This window comes from Sycon ciliatum, chromosome 3, assembly GCF_964019385.1.
Source record: "Sycon ciliatum chromosome 3, ocSycCili1.1, whole genome shotgun sequence".
NCBI classification, from domain to species: Eukaryota; Metazoa; Porifera; class Calcarea; order Leucosolenida; family Sycettidae; genus Sycon; species Sycon ciliatum.
In genome coordinates, this window is record NC_088645.1 from 24,452,547 (window position 1) to 24,479,552 (window position 27,006).

Here is a 27,006-nt window from a genome sequence, read left to right on the forward strand (position 1 = left end):
CTATTGGCGTAATAAAGTGTCAACTGAAGTATACAATGTCATGATGTGTGTATATGGGCTCATGTGTGTGTTTGATTTTCCCTGTGTGTGCTTAGTTGGAAGCATCGCTGGCTGCTGTGGACTGCACACGTGAGACTGGCCTGGGAACGCGCTTCAGTGTGCGTGGCTACCCGACCATCAAGTTCTTCCCGAGCGGAGCTGACGATTCGGAGGACTACTCGCTTGGTCGCACCGCTGACGACATTGTCCGATTCCTCAAGAAGTGAGTTCGGGTTTGCTGAATGGGCTGATGGCATGCATGTGGCTAGGTCATCAATACAGGCAGGCTTGTCTTTACGGGCAGCCGCACACCTGTAGTTACATTGTACCGCGTGTACAATAAAGTACTGCTGGAGCGCCACCGCTGCCACCCTTTTGTGGGGTCGTGTTTGGAGGTGGGACCCTTTTGTGTAGTTCATACAACACACACACACACACACACACACACACACACACACACACACACACACACACACACACCTTGTACACACGTGTCAATCCGTGCTCACTTTACCTCCAAGCTCCACACGAGATCATGCTAAGTGTGACCTTATTGCAATAGGGTTCTGAGCGGTTCTCACACTGTGCGACTTTAGTCGGCCATTCAATTATTCTCTAGCTGGCGCGGGACTTACCATTCGTACGCATGGCTGCAACCGCTGTGTGCACGTTTTCACTACCACCCTGGTTAGTACAACATAGGTTACAAGACAAAACCTCGTTTATAGATCCCAAATCCCCTGATGCCTGAAACGCACTTAGCAGTCGTACATGCTATATCCGAATAGTAGATAATACTCGTTACAAGACAACATGTTGAAACCCCGGGGTTTGTCTACTATCGAGGGTAGACCTGTACTCGGATTGTCATGTCCCCATCTGTACAATGTGTTTCTCCATGTGAAGCTCATCCACCGAATGTGTTTCTCTTATCGTGTTCTAGCCCCGTGCCGGCGAAGAAACCAGAGCTGATCACGGAATGGAGCAGTGATGTCAGCGTGTTGACCAGTGCTAACTTTGCCGTCACTGCCGAGTCTGCAGACACCATGCTGGTCATGTTCTTCGCTCCATGTAAGTGGGAAGTGTGCGTGTGTGTCCGTGTGTGTGTGTGTGTCCGTGTGTGTGTGCGTCGACATGCGTATGAGTGCAGCAGTCATATTCCTGCGGTGTATAAAGTATAGTGTACTGACGTTGAGCATGCGGCACACTTATAAGTATAGGAAGATATGAGTGCAGCAGCTGGTAGATATGCAACTGTGCACGTTTGCACATCTACAACTGCTGCACTCATACGCATGCCGTATACATCTTACATTTCCACCAGGAACAATATGGAGATCTACACTACAGTGTACAACGATATACATGCACATGTATATCGTTGTACACGTGCATACGCAAGACCAGAAAGGGAATGACGTAAACGCGGTGTTCACGCGTTGCCAGGGGGCACGCAGACTACCCGCTACGGTTCGATTTAGCTGCACTGCACTCTCACAAAGAATCCAGGGGTCGGATCTCACTCGCCACCACTGTACACAGGCAAGAGTATGCAGCTCGACCATCGCTCAACCCATGGCAGAATTTGTGTTCATAGCATCAATGTTTCGTGCCCATTTGGCTGATTGATGCCATCCGTCATGCGTAGTAACAGGAGATCAAACGGGTGCCCCCCCCCCCCCCCCCCCCGGTATCTTTGTCTGTCCAGATCTGACATCTCTCTGTTTTTTTTGTTTGTTTGCTGCTGTTCCGTGTGCTGTTGTGTGTGTGCTGTAGGGTGTGGCCACTGCCACAAAGCTCAACCAGCTTTCGAGGGAGCTGCTGCCAAGCTTGCTGGAGACGACAGTCGTATTTTCGCGGTGGTGGACTGTGTTGCTAACTCAGGTAACGGACCCAGTCCAGCCTTGTGCTGCTGGCAGATAGTGTGCTTGAAAAATTGACGTAATTTTACTCGTCTCGCTAGATTTGCCGAACTATGATGTTGCGGATTCGGCTGTAATGTGTGAAGAAGGTGCCTGCTCCGAAAGCTGTCTGCGATCTTTCCTGAATGGGGCGAAGACAGTTCCTTTTTTTTTCTACAGTGCAAATTCTGTCACTTTGACTAGTACTGTTTGAGTGTTTAGCTTGTGTCACTGTCATCTTTGGGTACTTCTAGGACATACATGTACTCCCCTGCCCATGACCACGTGCAAAATGTTCGACAGTTGTGGTGCAGACGAATTCGCTCAAGCGTTCAGACCATTACCGTATATTCTCTATTATAAGCGCCGTGCTTATATTTTTTCAACACCCCTCTACCCCGTGCTTATATTTTTTCAACCAATACAATCCATACAGAGCAATTCATGCTAGATATCATACATGCAGCATTGATTTCCACCAAGACCGTGCTAATAATAGAGACTGTGCTTATAATGTTTCGAAAGGTGCTCACAGTGTGCTAGTATCAGAGACTGTGCTAGTAATGGAGACCTGTGCTTATAATAGAGAATAACAGTTATACGGTATGTCAGCTATGCTTGAGCTGTGTGTGTGTGTGTGTGTGTGTAATGCGTGCGCTGTGTCGTTTTGCGCAGACCTCTGCTCGCAGTATGGAGTGAGCGGCTTCCCGAGCTTCAAGTCGTTCTCGCGATCGGCCGAGAATGCTGCGGACTACGATGGCGGCCGTTCGGTTGCCGACTTCCTCTCCTTCTTCAACAAAGGCGACGGCAAGGCGCGCACCGAACTCTAAAGCGGAGCATACGCCCGTTCTTACCCACCGCACACCAGAGCCCCCACAACGGAATGCGAGGATCCGACACGACCGTAACGCTGTCGCATTGCATAGTGATTTTAATTTCTAGCACTACCAAGTCTGCATGCTTACTGTCATAACAATGATCTAGTAGATATTTTTTCTTTTAATAGTCTATTTCCTGTCTGTCCTGGTATATATATATTTTTTATGTCTCAACGCAACCGTCGGTGGTCATGCATGCGGCGGTGTTTGATCTTGTTTGCATTATTTCGGATGACAGACAAATCAAGGGTGACAAATAACAACCTTCTTTTTGGCGCGACATGCGTGTACTGAAAGTAAAACAACTAAGCCAGGGTGGCGATAAGACGATACAGTAGGCGCGCGTCCAAGTACGTAAGGGGTTAGCCTGGGGCGTTCTTATTTTTCAGTAATCTGGCTACGTTCTTAGAACCAGTAACAGTTCGTACTGGATCATTATGTATCCCAAAAAAGCTGCTGGAAAACCAACACCGCCGTTCAGGTTGGACGTTCTTCGACGCACGACTCTACTGTATGTTTTGCTCTTGGCGAGATGAAGGGAGTTGTTGTAAGACCAAGAAAGCAAGCACAGTATGTACATGTACTGCGGTTGTCGGGCATGTGTCTTATCAATATGGTCAGAAAAATTATCAAAATGGCAAGTCTGCATACACATTCTATAATTATTGCATAATTTATATTAGAACTGAAGAAATAAAGATTCCAGAACCTGGCGTGAAGTAAATTTGGGGCATGTTCGATTGGTAGGATCGGGATCCCGATCCACCGGATCCGGATCCTTCGGATTTGGATCCGGTCAACCCACCTCGGGGAGCAGGGTTGACCGGATCCAAATGTGACCTTTGTGCGTATATGGCGGGTAAAAATCATTTTTGTACACATTGTGGTACGCACACGTGGATGGAGATAGAGTTTGTTGACTTTTTGTACGACGCACGCGATGAGTACGACGTTCACCCTTTTGGGTGCCTTGTGAGCGCCATTTTCAACATGACAACAGTCAAGGTCCAAGATAAAGTGTTCAGTTGAATCTGAAGGATCCGAGGGATCTGAGATCTGGATCCCGATCCTTACCAATCGAACATGCCCCTAGTACATTGCACTTATTTTCAGATGCGATCGCGATATCTCGAGTCCAGTGAGATTTGAGATGAATGTCGGCAGGTGGTACGAAACGTACTGCTAGATTTATGTCATGTACACAACAAAAATTACCCGGGAAATTTGAATTTCGGAACATATACATGACTGTATGTACGTCTTCTCTCCGACCAGTACGGTACTAAAAGCATGCAATAAATACGATGAAGGGAAGAAAAGATACAGAACAGATTGCGCCAGTCTACTAAAACAAGTCCATCAACAATACTCTCGGCATTATCAACTACCTTCCCGAAATGCTGTCCACTACCCGGTTCCGCGAGCTCAATTCGTGTCTGGCTACAAAAAATATTGTACGCGGGCGGCAAGCATTTAGTACAAAAAAATACCGAAGTAGCACAGCATAGACACCTTTCTTTTGATTGAATGTGGTGGCTTTGAAAAAAGCCGGTTGAGATTCAGATGTCGTTGTTGACCTTGCTGCTGGATATAGCGGAGAGGGAATTGACAATCTAGCCGCCGAATCCGTACAGGGTACGTCCCTGACGCTTCAGAGCGTAGACGACGTCCATGGCGGTGACGGTCTTGCGCTTGGCGTGCTCGGTGTAGGTGACGGCATCACGGATGACGTTCTCAAGGAAGACCTTGAGCACACCACGCGTCTCCTCGTAGATTAGGCCAGAGATACGCTTGACTCCACCACGGCGAGCGAGACGGCGGATGGCGGGCTTGGTAATGCCCTGGATGTTGTCACGCAAGATCTTGCGATGACGCTTTGCGCCTCCCTTTCCGAGTCCCTTTCCTCCCTTTCCACGTCCAGACATCTTGAAATTGATTCAAATTGGTCGTCAACTAAAAGTTTCCGAATGCTCTCTCAACGGCGCGGTCTCCCAATATAAGATGAGCTGAGGTGACGACCTTGGAGAACACGCTGCCCGCCTGCACTTCATTGGACGCGGAGCTTGCACGAGAATGACCGTTCAAATGGGGAAGCTTTTGTTTTGGTAACCATAGTGAATTAGCGCCAAAACTTTGAATATGTGACGTCAGTACAGTGTACAGACAGTTGACACCCCGCGTTCTCTTAGACTACACTGTCTACAGCAAGAGTACTCATCGCTTGATGTTCTCATCTTGTTTGTTTTTATGTTGTGGTTACTTTCTCTGCTTTTTGCTCGAAAAGAACTACAGGTAGTATTATAGTCTACGTGGTCGCTTCATTCGGAACCCTTACTAGTAGCTGCAGAGCTCAGATACATAGCGTTCACGGCCAACGACGTGAAGGCGAAGTAGCTTGAAATCATACTCCAAACAATTCAATTCTTTGTTCTAGCTGATGTAGCCTGTACAATCATGACTGTAGCCGGTTTGTTCTGTAAACTGTCTGCAGCGCTGGAACTAGTGGAAGTAGCCGCCGTACATCTACGTGTGTTCTACTACTGGTACATGTACCGGTAGGTGCGGGAAGAGCAGAACACTGAGGTCATGATAATATGGCACTCACCCCCGTTCGAGCCACGATTATATTTTATAAACATTTTGAGGTCTACTTGATTGTAGATGTGGAAGAAAGTGTTGACCTGTCGCTGCTTGCATGACAACTCACGGACTACACCATAGCTTAGTGTTAGAGCATCGCTGGCCATGCAAGCTAGGGTCCCTCGTTCGAGTCCGGGTGGTGGTGGTGGTCAGTTTTTCATCAGACTTTTCCAGATTGCAACTCCCTCAATTTGTTTTTTACAGCATATACAGTACTTACAGTACAGTACTTGTGAATATTGTGAAGTTTCATAACAATTTGTTTGCATATGTCAGGTGCAATTACGTAGCAGACCTGGGTGCCTGTAGTTACTGCACGTGGCTATGTTCAAGCACACAGCTGGGGAGGAGGAACCAGGATCTTGCAGAAAATGGATTACCAACGTTGGTAAAGTAATTCTGAGTTTGTTAATTTCCTTTCGCTCAGTACGCCGGCAGTGGCATAGTGTAGCAACCGTAAACGCAGTACATGCATGGGATAAAGGAGTACAAGCAGCAGCATTCGGAGTGGGGATTGATGAAAATTGCCGTAGTGTCAGTGTCTTGTATTAAAAAGCTTCATACTGAATTCTCAGAAGCCTTTGTTTACCAGATGGACCGTCGGCATATTATACGTCTGGTTTTGTGTCGACCAGGGAGTAGTGAAATACCACAGTATTTTAGGACTCCATGGTGTTGGCATGCCGTAGTAAAGTGAGGTTAGCCAGATTCGCGGCTGCGTCACCTGACGTGTTGAGGAACACAGGCAAAGGCATTCGCATCGCAAAGGAAAGGACCGTACCACAGATCCAGATCGTAGACTCCGACCGTGCTGAACGGTTACCGGTGTGTAGGCATGAGTCGGCCTGGGGTTACCAGAATCCATGGGGTGATTGATGTGCTCATGCGTGTCGTCCAGTTAGTATGTACTCAGATGGTCTACAGTCGACTCCACTTATAACGAACTCGCATATAGCGAACCATTGTCCATGTCCCTGTTTCAATCCATACAAGATTGACCCTTTCAATGTACCGAACAAATTTCGTTCATAACGATCCAAGTCGTGTAGGGCCGCATGTAAACCAAGTGCACTCATACAGTCATGGGCCACTTGCCAGTCACGACTTGCTGCTTGTATAGTGTGATTGCATTTCTGTTATATTTACAAACTTCGGCAAAAAGCGGAACTAATTCTCTTGCACACTGGTGTTCGTTATATCAAGAGTACATAACCCCCAAGAGTGTGCAACTCCAGCTATGGGGTCTGCGACGGCAGAACTTCACATCACGTGATGAACCCGTACACATTGTGCATGATTGTACGAAACCCAGCTTTGGGTACAACTCTCTTGTGATCACTTTGCACTGTTTTCCAGTGTAACCTTTTGAACCATGTCACGTGATGTGAAGTTCTGCCGTCGCAGCACAGCATAGAGGTTGTGCAGGCAGTTGCACACTCTTGGGGTTATGTACTCTTGGTTATATCAGGAGTTGACTGTATACTACAAGTAGCAGCTTCTTCTAATCTTCTTCTAGCACTTGAGTTTTTAACACTACGAAGTGTGTACATTGATGGGCAACGGCGGAGTTGATCAGCAGTGCAGAGCAGAGTTCTAGCGAAAGAATCAGGACTCTCAGCGGCACTGACCAGCAAGTACAGTCTGTATCCGCTATAGACTAGTATAGAGTGACCGGGTGTACAGATATACATTGTAAGTTATCGGCTAAAGTGATATCAGAACAAAATATCACAAGCAAAAGTGCATTTTTGCAGTCAAAAAGACTCGAATTAATTGAAAATATCATTATAACCAGCAATCAGTTGTACATGCAATGATACATGGGGTATAGTGACACATGTATACGCGGCGAGCAGGTGGATTGCCAGCAATGGATGTGCATGTGCGCTTCTTGAAAGGCATGACATTTCCACGATACTGAGCAGAGCCGCGCGTCCAAGAACGTTGTCCTGAAATACAATAATATATTTTGTTGTTTCCAAGGGCTTAGCCTCGGGCTTTCTTATTTTTCAGCAATCTGGCTGTGTTCTTATAGCACGTTCTTAGAACCAGTTCGTACTGGGTCATATGTACCCCCAAAAGCTGCCGGAAAAGCAACACTGCCGTTCTCAACTTTAGGCTGGACGTTCTTCGGCGCACAACTCTACTGTACTGTACATAGTGTACAGTCATCGTACATTTCAGTGTCATTTGCATGCACACATCTACGCACTGCACATGACCATGTGGACGTGGTCAGTCGCACACCTCATGTACATTGTGTACAATGTATGTGTATGTGTAGACTGTAGTCATGTGTACATATGCTTGCCATATACTGTAATTTCACAAATTTTCGGTGTTCTTTTGATTTTCGGTACTTTTAGTGTGTTTGTTTCATACCTAAAATTTCAATGCACTGAACAAACACTAACACGGGAACTGCTTCTCTGTACCTAAAATTTCTGTTCACCTAAGCTAACCTGGCATTTTGCGCTCACTAGTACCGAAAATATTGAGCACCTAAAATTTCTGAAATTAGAGTAGCTTAGGCATGGGCGGGTAATGCTAGTTACTGTATTTGCTGCGATAATACTAAAGGCAATGCTCATGATATGAGGATATAATGCCGCTTATAATGCTCACACTACTCCATAATGCCAGTTTGAAAGTTGGAAAAGTCGATTTAAGAAGGCCGTCTTGGATCAAGGCCAAAGCGTAGAAGAAAAAAACTTAAGCAGCAGTGAGGAAGCTTCCACTAACAATCCCCTGAGAAGGTTGGTTTTCAACGTCAAGTCTCCGGATGAAGCCGGACGGGTTCAGATGCACGATTTTCGGAACTGGACCTAGCCAGCTTCATGCATGACACCGTTGTCGACCGGCTATTATGCTTGCAATGCCAATTTTGCATGCGAAATGGTGTTATAATGCCAGCATTAAAAAAAAAAGTAAATTATCGTGTCCGTTCTGGATTCCCGAAGGGAACTCACGACGGCCGCTAACACCCGATAAACCCTATAAGCCCTACAAGTATATAATATGCCAGCATTATGCCACCTGGAAAAAAGGGACTATAATGCGAGCCATAACATTACCCGCCCATGCCTAAAGTAGCTTGTAGTGTATATTATTGATGAAAAGTTGAAAACACTGGAAACAAGAGGATGCGCAGGGGCGTCGGAAGGCAATTTACGGTGGGGTACGGTCAGCCGCCTGAACTCAAGTATAATTTAGGCGTGAGGGAGGGAAGGCTGAGCCGAAAGTTTTGGAAATTCAGAGCTCAAATCAGTGCGTTTTATTGATTCACGGGGTACTTATTATTATTAAATTTTTGATAGGGCAATCCCCACAGGCCTAAGGCCTTCTTACAGGGTACCCTAGCAGCGGAAATGAAAGTACTGAATTACGGAATAGGGGACTTGGGACAAAGAGTGGCACGGTCAAAACCGCGTAGTGACCGTACCGTGTCCGACGCCCTTGATGCACTATACTATAGCCGATACAGACTGTACCGGCAACGTTACTGCTCGGAGCCTCCTCTTGCTCCCACCCCGGAAGATTACCGTTCGCTGTTGTTTCAGCTGGCGGGCGACAGCAGGATGCCGGTTTCCTCTCCCTGGACTGACATTGGCCAGCCTAAGGAAGAACTCCGGAAGAGGAGAAAGAAGAGCCACTTTTTAACAGCTGGGCCAGTGACACAGACAGCTACACGACCACTGATTGCCATCGTACTTGTACACAACGTCATAATAATTATCATCAAGAGTACATGAAAACCGGTTTTCATGTACTCTTGTTATCATGTACAAGCAGGTCAGTTCTCGTTTGCCCATAATATTATATCCTAGATCCTGGTCTACGAGCGGAAATCAGCTTTACAAAAATGCGTTCGGCGCAAATTCGAGTCATTTCGATGCGTATTATTAGACTTGAGACAGATGTGTTCCCGACCTCCCCCCCCCCCCCCCGCCCCATGCGGCATGCCTGTTGAACCCTGTTCCCGGGGATCCCAGCTGATGCACCACCGACGTCATGACAGAGATATGCAGTGTATGCTGGGGTTATGTACGCTTGCTATGCTGGCATGATGAGCTCCTCAGGAGATCACACTCACACTGACTAGCTTCACTGAAATTGTGTCAGTTTATTCGAGCACTCTTTGGGACTTGACCCTTTGATCGATGAAGTTGAACGATAGTCTAGCCATTGACAGATTTAGGATTATGTGAAGTTGCTCCTGTTGCTGGTACGCTGCTTTGGACCTATCTCTCGCTGTGCTGCTGGCCGCATCGCGAGTGGAATTATGTCTTGGAGAGCTGCGGAAACGTGGCATAATATTGACAATTTATAATTGCAATTTGTTTGCTTCAACTGGCGTCTCCCATTCAATCAGAGGTGAGTTTGTCCGACTGTATTATGTATTTGAGTTAAAGAAATGCCGTTGATCGTCCTGTTGGACAGTCGGTCGTCCATTGTATAGTTGGCATTGTCTGGGCGGCCTCGGGGCCGTGGCTTGTGTGTTTGTCACCCATGAGAATTGGCGTAGAAACCTCGCAGTGCAATGTCGTGTGAGGCGATCTACGAGGGATGTAGCTGCGTTCCAGACGTGTATAGTGGCGTGCCAGGGCTGGTAGGGCGCCGCGAGGGAGAAAGACAGAAGAAATCCTGCCCAGCAGTCGGAAGTTCAGCAGGCATTGGGCAGGGGCAGGTGTCCATTTGTGAATGTCCCCAAATGTATCCTTGTCCATCAGTTTTTGTAGATTACTAGTACTATTCACGACATTGTGGACAATTCCATACGTTCTTGTTGACGGCAAAAAGCAGTCGGTGAGTGCTCTCTCGCTCAGTGGTTGCCTTGGACTCTGGGACCCGTGGTGCAGTGTGCCTAGAGCGATGGATATATGGAGAGTTTCGATGTCCTTGGTCACATGCTACATGTACATTGTACTACACGTGTTGACAGTCCAGTGGGCTGTCAATGTCTGTTTCTGCTGTATGCAATGTACCAGGACTCCCCTAAAATTACACAGTGTGGGCATGCTGCTGATTGCCTTACAGTTTAAAAGTATTCGCTGGCAATCCATTGTGCTGAATGTTGCCCCCTGGTCGAGTAGTGCTCCCCCATTTCACTCACTCATTCCCCGCCAGCTCAACCCATTGCAGGAGCGTCGGAAGGTATTTTAGTGTAGTACGGTCGGCCATCTGAACTACAATTTACTCGTGAGGGAGGGTGGCTGAGCCGAAAATTTTGGAATTTCTGAGCCCAAATCAGTGTATTTTATTGATTCACGGGGTACTTGGGGCAGACAGTGGCACGGTCAATACCGTAGTGACCGTACCGTGTCCGACGCCCCTGCATTGTGCTGAATGTTGGTCCCTGGATCAGAAGTACCCCCCCCCCTCTCTCTCTCTCTCTCTCTCTCTCTCTCTCTCTCTCTCTCTCTCTCTCTCTCTTTCACTCACTCCCTCCCTCTGACTGCTCGACCAGCTGTGCTGAATGTTGTCCGCTAGATGAGAAGTACTCTCCATTTCAGTCACTCACTCAGCCCCTGCTTGCTCAAGACCTGGTCGTGTAATGTCGTCGCAAAAGTCTCAAACCGTTCGCCAAAGCAGAGCATACAGCTGGTGCAGTATCCCCCCCCCCCCTGCCCCCCATTCTCCCCCTGCCCCCCATTCTCCCCCTGCCCCCCCCCCACCCTCACCCCAACATTGATCAGCAGTAGTGACTAAGTTGCAGTCCAGTCAACTTTTGCGGTTGTCACGCACACGTCGATGCTGCACTGCAGTGCGTCGTCGACAGCCCGAAAGCACAGGATGTACGTGTGCATGGTGTGCGAGGGTGGTGTGCGAGGGCAGCTCCCCATGGGACAGGCTGAGCAGTACGTTTATAGGTCCTGCATCATTTGTGCATCTTAGTAGAGCAATGTGCATTCAGGGACAACATTATTCTTAAGAGGCGATTTACACGACGGCAGGGTCCATCGCGTGAGTGATGCCGCCATGGAGATTCAGTCACATGTACTCCTATTTTGGCGCGAACGTATCCCGCGAGCTATCCCGGTACGGGCCCGGTGCCGTGAGGGGGCTGCAGGGTGGAAATGCATACGGTGGCATTCTGTGAACTGTTTTTTTTTTGTAGTACGGGTACAATAAACAGGATAGGGCCAGGGCAAGAGTACATACCCCCCAGAGTGCGCAACTGGGATGGGGTTGCGGGACGGCGTAATCCGTGATGTACGTCAATTTTTGGGTCGGACTCGCCTCATTCCATCGACGCCATGCGCCGCGTCCACACTTCCCCTACTCATGATGTCACTATTATGACGTGCAACACGGACTTCGCCGTCCCAGATCTGATAAGTGAACTTGCGCACTCTGGGGGGGGGGGGGGGGGGGGGGGGGGTTGCAGTAAAACCTGTCACCTGTCCTAGAAGACCACTGAAACCAGGACCAAGGGATGCTGTTTCCAGTCACATGACCCTGGATAAGGAGACCACCTGGTAACAGAGACCATGTTTTGAAGGCCCCTTGAGCGGTCGTCTTAGACAGGTCTCACTGTATGTGCTCTTGGCTAGGGGTATAGCTAGTTCTACAGTAGGTTGCCACGCCTCATACACAACTCACTACTGGGTTGCGCATGCGGTACATTCTGATACCCAAGACGGGGGGGGGGGGGGGACCAGGACTGTGTGGTCTCACATTGCAGTGGCGTCTGTACATGCCCGTGTTACTGTCATCACAAACACAAGGGTTGTATGCCAAATGTCCACTGCTCATGATCAGGCATGCATACATGCAAGAGTACATAGCTCCCCAGAGTGTGCAACGCCTGATCCAGCTCTGCATAGGGTCTTGGTCAAGCGTAATCGGATCGTTGCACCATAATACCAAGAGTACATAACCCCCCAGAGTGTGCGACGCCTGATCCAGCTCTGCATAGGGTCTTGGTCGAGTGGAATCGGATCTTTGCGTCATAATACCGTACACATCTGAGGGGAACCCGGGGAGTCGCGGGTACTCTTGGATCCTAAAACAACAGTGCCCTGCCTCGAGACCGGCCTTGCGCTGGTGTGGAGTGTACGCATGACATCAGAAGATCCGATTACACTCGACCAAGACCCTATGCAGAGCTGGATCAGGCGTTGCACACTCTGGGGGTTATGTACTCTTGATACATGTAGTGTGTAGGCAATTAAGCATGCATGTTTTTTTTGTGTTTTTTGAGTTGTACTAAGTCTTTTTATAATTTTTTTTAGAAGTGGACACTGCATTTATTCGCACAGCAGAAAAGCAACCAACAGAAAATCACGGAATTATAGCAAACAAAACAAGATCATCGGATAATAAAAGTGTGCATGTAGGGGGGTAGAATCAACGGTGCATGAAACCAAGAGTACATGACCCCCCCCCCCCCCCAGAGTGTGCAACTGCCTGCACAACCTCTATACAGTGCTGCAACGGCAGAACTTCACATCACGTGACGTGGTTCAAAAGGTTACGCTGGCAAACAGTGCAAAGTGACCACAGGAGAGTTGAACCCGAAGCAGGGTTGCGTACAACCCTGTATCTTTCGTGCACAGGGTGCGAATCATGTGTACGCGTTCTGCACGTGATGTGAAGTTCTGCCGTCGCGTACGCAGACCCCATAGCTGGAGTTGCACACTCTTGGGGGTTATGTACTGTACTCTTGATGACACCCAGCGTGTGTAGCTCGAATGGAATGCTGTCACGGCGAAATTCCTGGACCACAACACTTTGGTGATGTAGCGTATACAAGCAGGATTCATGCAGGCCTCTTTCTGCACAACTGCAGCTCAGTTGTACGCGCTACGTCACGCACCGCCTCAGATCTGCACCAAATGTTATGTAATCCAGGCATTTCGCCGTGACACACACCCATGCAGAAAGGTCAGAAGCTGCACACTGTTGGATTCGTACAGTGCTGGCCAAAGAAATCCAACCTCATGAATAAAGTAGGACCGCGTTAGAGTGTACAGACCATTTAGTGCCCGGGGCTATTTTATTCATGAGGTTGGATTTCTTTGGCCAGCATTGAAGATCTGGAGCAAAGGGGAGGGGCTAAAGACAGGCTGCCCAAGATTAACGTTGTATTGTCTCCATGTGGTTTGTGCAATTAGAATGGAGGAGGAAGAGAGCGAGGAGCATCTTCGTCGGCCATCGTCGCTCCCAAGCATGGGTGGTGACAGCTTCCTGGACGAGCGGGAGCTTACCGAGCTGCCGGTACGGTGTGTGTATGTGACAGTGTGCGCGTGTGTGCGTGTACGTGCACGCGTGTGCGCGTGTGTGTGAGAGTGTGTGTGTGTGTGTCACGGTGTGTGCATGCACACACGCGTGTTGTCTTCAGTCTGGCAGCATGGCAATTTAAACCAGATGGACTGTAACAGACGTGCGGACGAGCATATCCGAATTACATTCTCCCGTACTAACTACGCTGTACTGCTGTACGTCAAGTACCGTAGCTGTGTGTACAAGCTGGTTGTATGTTGGTGTTGACCTCGTCTATAAAGTTGTTATGTCCATTGGAAGTACCTTCTAACTGTTACTGAAGTTTCATGGCATGTCGGCACGATCTTCAGGCTTGTGCATCTTGAAATTAGGCTGGCGGTGGTAACAACTCGGTCTGTAATACGAGACCGTAAGGTAATGATAGTTTCATGATTGAATGTGTGATTTGTTGTGTGATCTCTCTGTCGGTATGAATCCACTGCTGCTGGTGCGTGTGTGTGTGTGTAGATGGAGATGTCGTTCATCCCTAGTGGCCGCACCTCCTCCACCACGGTGGTGTGCACTACGGCGCAGATCGATACGTCCATCACGCGCACCTCGTCCATGAGCGCCGACCTGCACTACCAGCGCTGCCAGGGGCCGGCCGCGGGACCGTCGCTGTCGACAGCCACCACCACGTCGGCTGCCGGCATGCCGCGGCATCGGCACGGCTCGTTTCCGTCGACGCCCGCTCACACCACCTCAGGCGCCGCTGGTGGTGGCCAGCACGCCACCAAAGGTGCTGGTCATCGCGCAAAGACCACTGCCAGCAGCGCTCCACCATCGGCCGCCTCCACGCCGCAACACCAGGCCAGGTCTGGCGGTGGGGGTGGTGGTGCGACGACGTCCGTTCACGTGGCAGCCGCGGCACATGCTGCTGCCCATGCCAGCCTGTTCAGCCAGGCACTTAACCTGTTTCCAGCGGCGGCACCAACTGCGGCGCAGGGCAATGGAGCCGGCGGCGCAGCGAATCTCAACGCCACCTCGCCGAAAACGGCACGTCGGCGACATTCGGGCCGAACTAAGGTTAGCTATTGGACGATGTGTGTGTGGGCGTGTGTGTGTGGTGTGTATGTGTGTGTGTGTGTGTGTGTGTGTGTGTGTGTGTGTGTGTGTGTGTGTACATGGTACATGTGGGGGGGGGGGGGGGGTAGGTGTGTGTGTACATGCGTGTGTGCATGTGTGTGCATGTGTGTGGGCGTGTGTGTGTGGGCGAGAGCCTGAGGGAGGGAGGGAGTCGGAGAGACAGACAGATAAAGATAAATTTAGCTAGATTTGAAGGGAGCTTTTATACTGAACGGGAAAGGCTCTACACCCACTGTATTTTCTCTATTTCTTTGTTACGTTGATAGGTGAAACAGCTCAAGTTCTCCGAGTACCAGCCAAACAAGCCGAAAGCAAAGTCTGCGCCAGTTGCAACGGTGACTGCTCCGCCAGAGTCTCCCGCCGTGCCCGTCGTGACGACGACGACAGCCAGCAACGGCAGTGCTACCACCGCGGCCGCCGCCACCGCCACCGCTGCCGCCAGCCTGTCCAGCAACGGCGGCCCGGCTACGCTGAGCAACGGCAGTGATCCCGCCAGTCCAGCGGCGTCGGCGGCGGCTGCGAACGTTCCCCTCCCCGTGCTGCCACTGGACGACCAGCACAAGCTACTGCTCTATCACCAGACGCTGATGCTGCAGTGGCAGCTGCTTCACGCACAGTTCCACAATCCCAACCGCAAGTTCATCCTGCCCGCGCCGCCTGCGCTCGCCGAAATGCGGCGCAAAGAAGCGGTCAGTGGGCCTCCTGGTGTCCTTTTTGATTGTGCTGCTGCTGCTGCACTCACGTACACATGCACACACACGCGCGCACACACACACCTCAGACCTCAGACATGCCCATCGCGGAAGCGATGATAGCGAACAGCTATGTTAGACATGGCAACTTGTGCTGGGATTACACACACACACACACACACACACACACACACACACACACACACACACACACACACACACACACACACACACACACACACACACACACACACACACACACACACTACTACTACTACTACTACTACTACTACTACTATGTACAGCTACCCTATCGGGCCACGCCGCTCCCAGAAGCGGGAGACAACGACAAGAAGAGAGAAGGGAAGAGAGAGAAATCGCAAAGTCAACAGTATTTGGCATGGCGTTGCACACGCACACACACACACACAACACACACACACACACACACACACACACACACACACACACACAACACACACACACACACACACACACACACACACACACACACACGCACACACACACATATACACATACACATACACACGCACACGCACACTTTTATGATAGCAGTTCTGTGAATGACATGATGGTGTATGCATTGTATGTAGTGAATGTCATCGTCGTGCATACTATGTATGGGGTTGCAAACCAGTGGTTATGGTACCACAGCTTGGCCACTCCATACAAAACAAGTGCTAGAGCTGTTAGCCAGTTAGTTGTAGAACGTCAGTGCCCTCGGTCAGTGTCGTGCAATGTTATCGCATGAGCTAATTGTTTAGTAACTGGTGGTGTTAGTGGACATTATAGCGTAGCTTGTAGTTTCTTGGTCCTTTTTTCTATACTTTAAATCAACTGATGACTCAAGGCCGATTCATACTTCATGTCGCGTACGGGAAACCCATCGCACGACGGTCGCGCGATGGGTTTCCCGTACGCGAGATGAAGTAGGAATCAGGCTTTAGTCGCACAGCCTCTGTAGCCTCTTTGCGGGGCCAGCTGTCTAGTATTATGTACAGTGATACGGCGACTGCTCAAGACACCTACCCATGTGGTCCTCGTGTACAGCTGGTCTTGGTGTCCAGTGTCGTTTCACTGGAAGTAACACAGCCATGGGTCCTAGCAAGAGTATTTAACCCTCCAGAGTGTGCAACGCCTGATCCAGCTCTGCATAGGGTCTTGGTCGAGCGTAATCGCATCTTTGCGTCATAATACCGTACACATCTGAGAGGAACCCGGGGAGTTGCGGGTACTCTCGGATCAAGAACAACGGTGCCCTGCCTCGAGACCGGCCTTGTGCTGGTGTGGCGTGTACGCATGACATCAGAAGATGCGATTACGCTCGACCAAGACCCTGTGCAGAGTTGGATCAGGCGTTGCACACTCTGGAGGGTTATGTACTCTTGGGGGGTTATGTACTCTTGATGGGGGGTTATGTACTCTTGATGGGGGGTTATGTACTCTTGGTCCTAGTTGTAGTGGTCCTCTGGGACAGGTTTACTGCAGTTGATTGTGCTAAGGCCATTCAGTGATTCCAGTCCTGATCATGCTCTCGCTTTCGCTGCCGTTGTTCCCCTGCAGGCGTCCAACAACTGGCTAAACGGGCACAACGGCTACGCCAATGTGGACCTGAACCGCTTCAGCGTGGCGGAGCTGCGCGCAGAGCTGCAGCGCAACGGCCTGCTGAAGTCCGGCAACAAGGTGGCGCTGATCGAGCGTCTGCAGCAGCACGCGGCCAGCATGCGCAGCAATAGCAGTGCAGCAGCGACGACGGCATCGGCACGCATTCTACGCTCCATGTCGTCACCGGCGCCGTCATCATCGTCGTCCAGCATGGCACGTCAGGTTCTGGATAGCGTACCGCCGTCACCGGCAGACAGCATGGCCAGCAGTAATGGCGGTGGTGGTGGTAGCAGTGCTGGCGTGGCGATGTCGCCAGCAAGCACCGGAGCATCGTCCGATGTCATTCGCATGTCCACCGGTACGCCCATGTCCTCCTCGTCAAACTGTCCCACGCCACAGCTGGAGCGGCCGCCGTCCGCCCCGCCATTGCTTGATGGCCAGTTGAACGTAGCTGGCAGTGGTGGCGGCATAGCTTGCGTCAGCAATGGGGTCGCTGGCACGGCAAGCGATGTCGACAGTGCCAGCGACGCCTCGTCCGCCGCCCAGGTGCCGAGCCCCGTGTGCATCTGGTCTGACGACAACAGCAGCGTGGGCTCTGCGTCCTCGGCCACTGCGAGTAGCGAACTGCGCAACGCCGCCCTGTCCGGCCTGGCCAGGCCCACTGCCATACGCCCTAATCACCTTGCCAACGGACAGCAGCACATCGACGCGCTCAACCTGCTCATGCCTGAGCAGCAGCAGGACCTGATGATGCAGCTCGTGCAGAAACAACTCGACGACACGCAGCGCAAGATTGACGCCAACCAGCAGAAGAAGCTTGAGCAGCAGCAACAGCAGGCACTGCAGCAGCAACAGGCACTACAGCAGCAAGTCGAGGAGCAGGAAAAGGAGAGGAGATCGTCACTGCCCAGCCGACGCTCCAGTAGCGAAGTCCTGTCCCCTCACCGGCAACGCGAGGAGCTTGGCTCGCGCGGTCGGCACCGCGACGCCGACTTCCTGGCCTCGCAGAATCAGCAGATTGCCGAGATGCAGCACGAGCCGACGCTTCGCGAGCGCAGCAACAAGCGCCGCAGCCGCTCCGCCAATCAGAAGCAGTCCTGGGTGTCGACGCTGGGCGGTGGTGGCAAGTCTGGTCATGGTGCGTCCGGGCGCGACCATCATCATCATCACCATCACCACCATCCGCATCGACAGCATTCCCTGCCCGGACCGCAACTCTCTTCGGCGACCGCCTCTCAAGCGTCAACAACAGCGGCGGTGGGAGCAGCAGCAGCAACGCCGGCAATGATTGGCGGTATCTTTGTGCCCATGCCTACGAGCACTGCGGCAGGTACGTTACACATGCACGCACCGCTGCGCGCCTCCAAATCCCTCAGTATGTCGCCGTCTTCGCCCTCCAGCCCTGCACCGAATGCAGCAGCGGCAGCAGTGCCGGCCGGTCCAGCCGAAGCACCCACAGTACTGCCACTCTCTCCACGCATTGTCCCCTCGAGCGCCGCCGCTCTCGTTTCCCCGCTGGCGCAGGGCGCCACGTACCCGGCGCAGATCGTGCAGCGCACAAACTCGTTCAGCAACTCCCCCAAGTCGCCGCCGATACGTCCTCGCGCCCGCGCAGCGTCCTCGTCCAGCATGACGGGCCCCGGCTGCCGCAGCCCGCGCTCGCTCTCCATGCCCAATTCCCCTGTGCAGTCGCCTCAGCACTCGCCGCACTCCAGCCAGCACAACCTGCACATGGCGGCGCTGGCCAATGGTAGCAGTGCCGCTGCAGCCGCCGCAGCCGCCGTAGCTCTGGACGATCACCATCGGGCGTCGCGGACGGGTCGCATGGCCTCGCAGCCCACGCCGATCCCATCGTCTGCGTCCTTCTCCGGCGCCATACCCGGCCAGCACGGTCCGGGAGCAGCACACCATCATCACCATCATCACCAACAGCAGCATTCTCCGCGCAGCACATCACCCAGCGTCGCCGCCGGGCAACGTTCGCTGTCATCGCCATCCGGTAGCTACCGGACGCGCAGCAAGACGGAGGGCTCCACGGTGCTGGGCGCGGTCACATCGTCGCCTCTCACGTTTCCCGAGATCCCGTGTGCTCCGTCGCCGTACCAACCGTTCGGCTCGCCGTCTGCCGCCACGCAGCATTCGTTTGGCAGTCCGCGGTCCAACAACTTAATGAGCTCCTCGCCACTGCTGTTCCACTCCATGGAGGTATCCATGCCCGACTACTCTACATCACCGGGTGTTTCGGCGGCCGCATCGTTGCCGTCTCTCGGGCCGTGGTCGCCGGGCAACCGGTGCTCCTCGCAGCCCTGCAGCCCGTCGTCACGGAGACGCGCCGACAGCGGCTCGGTGGACTTTGCCGGGTCGCCAATCGGCCGGTCGCCGCGCACGCTGCGCTCAATGTCGCCGCGGACGATCTCGCGGCACATGGCCACGGCCACTGCGGACTATCCGCGTGTCGATCAGCAGCACCAACAATCTCAGCAACACGGTGCTGCTGGTGCTGGTGCTGGTGTTGGGCATGTGTCGGCGTTCTATCATCCGCGTAGCTCATCGTTTAGCGGCTCGCTCTCCCATGACGGCACGCCCATGAACGTCGACTCGGTAAGTTGCGTGTGGGTGTGGGTATAGGTGTGGGTGTACGTGTGGGTGTGGGTATAGGTGTGGGTGTGTTTATCGGTATGGGTATAGGTGTGGGTGTGGGTGTGTTTATAGGTATGGGTGTACGTGTGGGTGTGGGTATAGGTGTGGGTGTGTTTATCGGTATGGGTATAGGTGTGGGTGTGGGTGTGTTTATAGGTGTGGGTGTGTTTATAGGTATGGGTGTACGTGTGGGTATAGGTGTGGGTGTGTTTATCGGTATGGGTATAGGTGTGGGTGTGTTTATAGGTGTGGGTGTGTTTATAGGTATGGGTGTACGTGTGGGTGTGGGTATAGGTGTGGGTGTGTTTATCGGTATGGGTATAGGTGTGGGTGTGGGTGTGTTTATAGGTGTGGGTGTGTTTATAGGTATGGGTGTACGTGTGGGTGTGGGTATAGGTGTGGGTGTGTTTATCGGTATGGGTATAGGTGTGGGTGTGGGTGTGTTTATAGGTGTGGGTGTGTTTATAGGTGTGGGTGTGTTTATAGGTATGGGTGTATGTGTGGGTGTGGGTATAGGTGTGGGTGTGTTTATCGGTATGGGTATAGGTGTGGGTGTGGGTGTGTTTATAGGTGTGGGTGTGTTTATAGGTGTGGGTATAGGTGTGGGTATAGGTGTGGGTATAGGTGTGGGTATAGGTGTGGGTATAGGTGTGGGTATAGGTGTGGGTATAGGTGTGGGTATAGGTGTGGGTATAGGTGTGGGTATAGGTGTGGGTATAGGTGTGGGTATAGGTGTGGGTATAGGTGTGGGTATATGTGGTGGTATAGGTGTGGGTATAGGTGTGGGTATAGGTGTGGGTATATGTGGTGGTATAGGTGTGGGTATATGTGGTGGTATAGGTGTGGGTATAGGTGTGGGTGTGGGTGTGTTTATAGGTATGGGTGTACGTTTGGGTGTGGGCATGGGTGTGGGTGGGTGTGCCTGTTCATCTGATTGCTTAGCTCTCGTCCAACGACTGTGAATTGTTGGATATGATATCTGTTACTTCAAAATAGTTCATACTGTTACTTGCTGTTGAGCAGTAATCCCTTTCAAATTAATGAAAGGCAACGTGTCCATACCTTTACATCTGTGTACGGCAGCCACTGAAACAACTGCATTAGGAGACTGGGGTGCTTGTATCTTTAGAGACCGATCTTGTCACATCCTTACTATATGAGAGGAACATTTCCTTCAAAGTACCGCAAGAGCGCCCCACCATCGCTTCACGTCCTTACTATATGAGAGGAACATTTCCTTCAAAGTACCGCAAGAGCGCCCCACCATCGCTTCACGTCCTTACTATATGAGAGGAACATTTCCTTCAAAGTACCGCAAGAGCGCCCCACCATCGCTTCACGTCCTTACTATATGAGAGGAACATTTCCTTCAAAGTACCGCAAGAGCGCCCCACCATCGCTACCTTTTCGTGGCCGTGTTTTGGAGGTGGCACGTAGGTCACACGATACGTACCTTACGATACGTACCTTGTACACACGTTGCACGTTGGGCTGTCAATCCGTACTAAGTTTACCTTATGGTATTAGGTTACCTTGTTTTAGTTCACACATATTGTTGGTTTGACAGCATTTTCCTAACACGGTGTCCTCCACCTTGTTTCATGCTGTCAAACCAACAACATGTAAGTTTTCCTTCTAGCGGATGCGAGCTCCACACAGCAACATGTTAAGTGTGACCTTAGTGCACTGCAGCTCGCACCGTACTAACTTCGTTGCACTCTGCCGTATGATTTTCCTTTCCCTGGAGGTAATGTCAAGGTGGGGTGCTCTCGCAAGACTGTGCGGTAGTCGAGAGTTTCGTCCAACTCAAAGCAATTGCTAAGTTCATATGCTGGAAACTTTGCCCACGGAGAACGAAACGCATTAAAAGCTGAACAAGTCACCCTTTAGTGGTTCAGGATTTTAAAATTTAGTTCAGCCCCTCTTTGAATGAATCTGAGAAAATTAAATGTCCGTGCAAAAACTTGCTTTCACAGTACTCTGCATTCCGACCTGTTTGGATAGACTGCCTTTCTTTTGAGGCCAGTTTTTTTCCGCCGGAAATCTAAGAGGATGGCCAAAGAGAGACTTTACTCCATCCGTCTGGGCACGATCCTGTTGTTTGCTATGGGTCTTGGTAAGAACTTCTTTTGTTTTCTTACTAATTTATGATCTTCTATTTGTGTGTGTGTGTGTGTGTGTTCGTGTGTGTGTGTGCGTGTGTGTGTGTGCGTGTGCGTGTGTGTGTGTGTGTATGTGTGTGTGTTCTGCTGGTTGCTGGTGTTCAGGGTGTGCGCTGTAGCAGTATGGATGAACTTCTCGACATCATCAGCAAAGAAGGTTAGTGCCCGTGTCGTGTTGGCTGTTGTTGGTGTACACTTGTTGTGTTTGTTGGCATGTCATGTTTACTCTGCAATGCTGCTTCTGCTACTGCTGCCTTCACTGTCTCCTTGGTTTATGTTTGAGGCTTGCAGCTGATGCTGAAAACCTAAGCACGCGTGTGTGTGTGTATGTGTGTGTGTGTGTGTGTGTGTGTGTGTGTGTGTGTGTGTGTATTGGGGCACATGTATCACCATTGTAGGTAGTAGAGTGACCTGTGTGTCATGTGGATTATCTTAACCCTCTCACTACCAGCCATTCAAATATCGATCCATGTGGATCGATGCAATAGGCGATCACTAAATATTTCGTCACACGCTCAAATATTGTCGGATTATTACAAATGATGGCTCTACGTCTTCAGAAAGACCTTGACTATCGACTGCAACTATCACTTTCACTCCTTGGTCCATAATTGGCGCACGACGAAGTATTTTGTAGACTGTGAATTGACTCAATTGCGAAAATAATGGGTAGTGAAAGGGTTAACTAGCAGTACTCCTCTCAGCCCCTGTTACACATTGCCCTTAAGACTTGAAGCTACACTAGTGGCATGCGCTCATGTGTTCTTCTCCGTCTGCGCTTACCTACAATGTCCGTGTGTGATGCTGTACTCCTTACTTACTAGTACACCGTTCGTGTGTGACATGTATTCCTGCGCAGACATGGCGTTCAGTGACACATCCCTGCCTCTACCACAGCCTGGCAGCCTGGCCTGTATGGACCTGGCTAGCACGGCAGCTGTCGCCGGCAATGTGGGCAGTATGGGCGCAGGCTCTGGGCCGTCCTCGCTGACCTCTCTACCGGCCGCCGTCGCTGCCACCGTCGTCACTACGGGAATGCCGGGCGAGGACGCTACGAGTCACCTGCACCGCACGCACAGCGCATCGAATCTGTACACGGGGGATTTCCCCTCGCCGTCGTCGCTCATGCAGCCGGTGTACAGCTCTCACCCCAGCCTACCCATGCTGGGTAGTATGATACCATCGCCGATGGCCATCGGAGGTGCCGCTGTTCCTGGTGGTGGCACTGCAGCTGGTGGTGGGACGGGTGGCGAGGACTTCATGGATATCGCGGCGCCGCTCGCGCCGTCCTCTCTGCTAGGCGCTGTTCCTGCGTCTCCAGGCGGCAAGGATGACTCCGTATTTGCGCAGCACTCGGTCGGCGACCCTCTCCATCACCATCACCATCATCACCATGTCACAGAGTCTGAAGTGCACGGGTCGTTCGTTGCTGCGGCGGCGGCAGCTGCAGCCTTGGAGCAAGAAAAGGAACAACAGCAGCAGCTACAACGGGGTAAGCGAGTGTGTCCATGTGGCTTTTGCTAGTGCTTACTTACTGTCTGTCTCTCTCTCTCTCTCTCTCTCTCTCTCTCTCTCCCTGTCTCCCTGTCTCCCTGTCTCTCTCTCTCTCTCTCTCTCTCTCTCTCTCTCTCTCTCTCTCTCTCTCTCTCTCTCTCCCTGTCTCCCTGTCTCTCTCTCTCTCTCCCTGTCTCTCTCTCTCTCTCTCTCTCTCTCTCTCTCTCTCTCTTCTCTCTCTCTCTCTCTCTCCCTGTCTCTCTCTCTCTCTCTCTCTCTCTCTCTCTCTCTCACTCTCTCTCTCTCTCTCTCCCTGCCTGCCTGTGTGCCTGTCTTCTTGCATGCGTCTGCCTGGATGCCTATGACGAATAATATTTTTACTTTGGTAGTTTGCCAAGCTTCGCAGCAAGGTGACGACGACTGTGAAGTTCCACGTCACCGTTTTTTCTCTTTCTCTTCGTTCTCCTTTGTCTTTACTTTGCTTTCCACGTTGCTGATCTGTCTCTTCTCCGGCCGTGAATACCATGCAGTCCTTGTTCATGCTGTGCTGTTGTCTGTTGCCCTCGTGCAGGTGGCAATAGTGCATTTACGGTTGTCAGCTTGCCCAACGCTACAGACAAACTCAGCTGGCTGGATCTGTGTGTGATGGGCCACCGTGCCGAAAACGCATCGCCATCCACTGCTCAAAGTAAGCACTCTCATCAAGTCACATGACCTCTGACTACTCTACTGCTGTCTATTACGTATAGAATTCGCCTCGGTTTTTTATTTCTTGTAAACACTTGGGACTCAGCTTATATTATATTTAAATGTTAGTAAAGAAGTTGGTTGCTCCAACGAGGAGCACACGCTTCACGCTTCTAAGTTCGTTTTAAATGTTAGTATTAAAAAAACTCCAGTCATTTTCCTAAAAAGTGGTTTTTTATGACACCAGGTTTTTTACAGCACCGGGTTTTTTATACAGGTTTTTTACAGCACCAGGTTTTTTATACAGGTTTTTTATAGCACCAGGTTTTTTATATGAGTGATTTAATACCAGAAATATTAACTGCTTTTTAGAACACGCAAATTACTGGAGGTTTTTATACAACTGCAATCAACAGTACCAGCTGGATCGACACTTCACGAATGTTTTATGGAATAACGAACAGAAAGATGACGAACCATTATAGGGGTGAAACGAAGGTCTCAATTTGCCAAATGAACCTTCTTCATGAAAACGAACGAAGGTGTCAAAGGATTCTTTTACCAGTTCACAGTTCCTCAATCGGAACCTTGGTCTGGATGTGATGAACAAGAAAATTTACATTTTTTGTGAAAACCTTTTTCTGATAATACGAGCGCCTGTGGTGGGGGTGGGACTACACTTCAACCTTTTTTCTGACCAAGCTGAAGCACTAAACCCACTTTTGAATGTGATAATGCAGGGTTGGTGCAGCGCCGTGCTTTTTGTTGTATTCTATCTCTGCACAGTTTGGGTAACCTGGTCAAAGGTCAAGTTCCTTTCGTGTTTTTTTCCTTTTCAAACCTCGATTGTGAGCAGGAAGAATTGTACGGATCATACAATTAGGGACGTGCAATTGTTTTCATTGTATGTACTGTGTCTGTAAGCATTAAAAGGCGAGGGTGGCTTTTTCTCATTCTTCTCAATGTACTGGGTAGATGTTGTGGATGTGTTTGCACTGTATTCGTACTGTGTTTTCCATTGCAACCTTGCTCTTTATCTCTCTTTGGTCGTCTTATTTCTCTCTGTATTTCTCTCTATCTTTCTCTCTATCTGTCTGTGTGTCCATCTCTCTGTCGGTCTCTCTCTCTCTCTCTCTCTCTCTCTCTCTCTCTCTCTCTCTCTCTCTCTCTCTCTCTCTCGCTCTCGCTCTCTTTCTATCTCTCTCTCACTCTCTCTCTCTCTCTCTCTCTCTCTCTATCTATCTATCTATCTCTCTCTCTCTCTCTCTCTCTCTCTCTCTCTCTCTCTCTCTCTCTCTCTCTCTCTCTCTCTCTCGCTCTCGCTCTCTCTCTCTATCTATCTCTCTCTCTCTCTCTCTCTCTCTCTCTCTCTCTCTCTCTCTCTCTCTCTCTCTATTCTCTGTGTTCTGCTGTGTCTTTGGTAGATACAGGCGGTGCTGGTGTTCTAGCCAACACCATCTTGCCCAACAACACCTGCATACCTACACCGTACATGCAGGGCTCCGTGTCACTCGGTCAGCTACCCATACCGCTAGGCTACGACCAACAGCAACGACAACAGCAGCAGTTCTTTCTGGACCGGGAGGGTGCGGCGGTGGCGCTAAACGACGTGTCCTACCTCGCCGGCCTGGGCGGCGTGGATCCAGGAGCTGTGACAGCCCGCTTTCCGTGGGACTATCCAGCCAGCTAGCAGTAGCTGAGCAAGGGTGGGCACACACTTCAGATGTTGTGTTGTGTCGAGTGGGTCTGTGAGTGTGGATGGTCACATCCAACAATGGATGCCGTCTGTACTGCTTTCTTACTGGCCTGTTTGACAACGCCTGCCCTGGCTGCTGGCGTGTTTGATAATGCCCTGCCCTGGCCTGTTGGTATGTCGCTGGAGCTGCAGTTTGTGCCTTGCTTGACACTTACCGTGTATTGTGTTTCACGGGACCTACTCGCGTTTCCGCACGACTGCGTCAGGAGCTGTATATCTCCGTGCTATGGTTGGCTCGTCCGCCTTTCCAGCGGGCAGCTTCGTTTCTCGCCGTTTCGTTGTTTGGTTCGTTTCCACTAGTTCCGTATCTTTTTGTGTTGTCGCCATTGTCAATTTGTTGTTTGGTGAGGGTGAGGGTGGTGTTTTGTTGTTCGTTTTGTGGTCTTGCTGTCTTGTGTATTCTAGTGACTGGCACCCTGGAAGCTATGCTCATGTCTTGCTAACCTCCGGGTGGTAGTATTTTTTTGCACATCTGTCTCAACTGGCTCCTACTGACATACCCATTCTTAGACATATCTTACTCATTTCCTACTTATTTCCTTGCTTGCTTATGTTTGCCCCGGCCTGTCTGGGGTTGCTCTCTAGCATTGAGAAGTTACTTCATCCGGCTCTCTCTTTTCTAGCCTGAAGTCGCCTAGCTTGAACAAATCCGAGAACACCGCTTGATCCGTATTCAACACCCCCTGCCGCCGAGCAAGGCTTGCTTGCACTAACTCTATGCCCGTCGGTCTGCCCTGCACCGTTCTGCTGCTTGGCCAGCTGCCGCCGTATTTTACTTTGCCGTCTTCGTCTTGCCGCCGCCGCCGCTTGCTGCAGCCGGTGAGGCGCTGCTCTGCCTGATTTCCACGAAATGTGTCACGCCTGTCGGCTTCTGCTGTCCTCCAAGATAATGGCTGCAGTGTCTGCCGAATCTGCTCTCTTAGCACATGCCTATGCACCCTGACTGTCAAACTTGTCGCACAGCCCCTCCGTTATTATACTTATACGCTTCGTTTTCACTAGGCCACTTAGTATCGTTATTTTTTTTTACTGTCCTCTTCCCCCCCACCCTGCCCCCTTGTCCGTGTCTTTACCCCTACGCTGCTGGCACCGGACACGCACGGTGTGCATGGCAAGGGCCGTGCCCCTGCGTACATGGTC

The 27,006-nt window shown here is 50.9% G+C and overlaps 3 protein-coding genes across 3 annotated transcripts in view; 2 read left to right on the plus strand and 1 right to left on the minus strand.

Moving 5' to 3' along the window:
* LOC135811848 (protein disulfide-isomerase A5-like) overlaps positions 1 to 3,098 on the plus strand; it is an 18,092-nt gene extending 14,994 nt beyond the window's left edge. Inside the window, exons 11-14 of the mRNA XM_065325087.1 lie at positions 96 to 262; positions 983 to 1,110; positions 1,816 to 1,923; positions 2,616 to 3,098. Coding sequence (XP_065181159.1) covers positions 96 to 262; positions 983 to 1,110; positions 1,816 to 1,923; positions 2,616 to 2,770 — 558 coding nt within the window. The 3' untranslated portion in view covers positions 2,771 to 3,098. The remainder of the gene's footprint in view (positions 1 to 95; positions 263 to 982; positions 1,111 to 1,815; positions 1,924 to 2,615) is intronic.
* A 295-nt stretch (positions 3,099 to 3,393) lies between these two features.
* On the minus strand, positions 3,394 to 4,792 carry LOC135811855 (histone H4). The gene has a single exon (XM_065325095.1). It carries the CDS (start codon positions 4,741 to 4,743, stop codon positions 4,432 to 4,434), a length of 312 nt encoding a protein of 103 aa, XP_065181167.1. The 5' UTR covers positions 4,744 to 4,792; the 3' UTR covers positions 3,394 to 4,431.
* A 4,684-nt stretch (positions 4,793 to 9,476) lies between these two features.
* Positions 9,477 to 26,039, plus strand: LOC135812363 (AF4/FMR2 family member lilli-like). Its single transcript, XM_065325738.1, has 9 exons — positions 9,477 to 9,832; positions 13,576 to 13,678; positions 14,192 to 14,749; positions 15,076 to 15,498; positions 17,086 to 19,728; positions 22,035 to 22,086; positions 22,789 to 23,421; positions 23,995 to 24,111; positions 25,541 to 26,039. The coding sequence occupies exons 2-9, from the start codon at positions 13,577 to 13,579 to the stop codon at positions 25,798 to 25,800; spliced, it is 4,788 nt and encodes a 1,595-aa protein (XP_065181810.1). The 5' UTR covers positions 9,477 to 9,832; position 13,576; the 3' UTR covers positions 25,801 to 26,039.
* Positions 26,040 to 27,006: the final 967 nt, after the last annotated feature.